At 63.2% G+C, this 228-nt stretch overlaps 1 protein-coding gene across 1 annotated transcript in view; it reads left to right on the top strand.

The window, feature by feature from the left end:
• Positions 1-57: 57 nt before the first annotated feature.
• Positions 58-228, top strand: part of PRSS56 (protease, serine, 56) — a gene marked incomplete at its 5' end in the record, with an annotated part of 3281 nt that continues 3110 nt past the window's right edge. Inside the window, one exon of the mRNA XM_010019126.1 lies at positions 58-217. Coding sequence (XP_010017428.1) covers positions 58-217 — 160 coding nt within the window. The remainder of the gene's footprint in view (positions 218-228) is intronic.

Genomic DNA, 228 nt, shown 5'->3' with positions numbered 1-228 from the left:
CTGACTGCTCTTTGCATGCCCCATAGACCCCACTGACACCCTCTCATCTCCTTCCAGTTTAACCCCAAGACATTTCACGGGGACCTGGCGCTGCTGGAGCTGGCTGTGCCATTGGCCCCATCGCCCACCGTCAGCCCTGTGTGCCTTCCCAGCAGCCCCGCAGAGCCCAGCCCCGGCACTGCCTGCTACATTGCGGGCTGGGGCTCCCTCTATGAAGGTAGGTGGCAC

The sequence above is a fragment of the Nestor notabilis genome, unplaced genomic scaffold (genome assembly GCF_000696875.1).
Source record: "Nestor notabilis isolate BGI_N333 unplaced genomic scaffold, ASM69687v1 scaffold19497, whole genome shotgun sequence".
In the NCBI taxonomy this organism is placed as follows: Eukaryota; Metazoa; Chordata; class Aves; order Psittaciformes; family Psittacidae; genus Nestor; species Nestor notabilis.
This window is presented reverse-complemented; position numbering and strand designations above follow the sequence as displayed.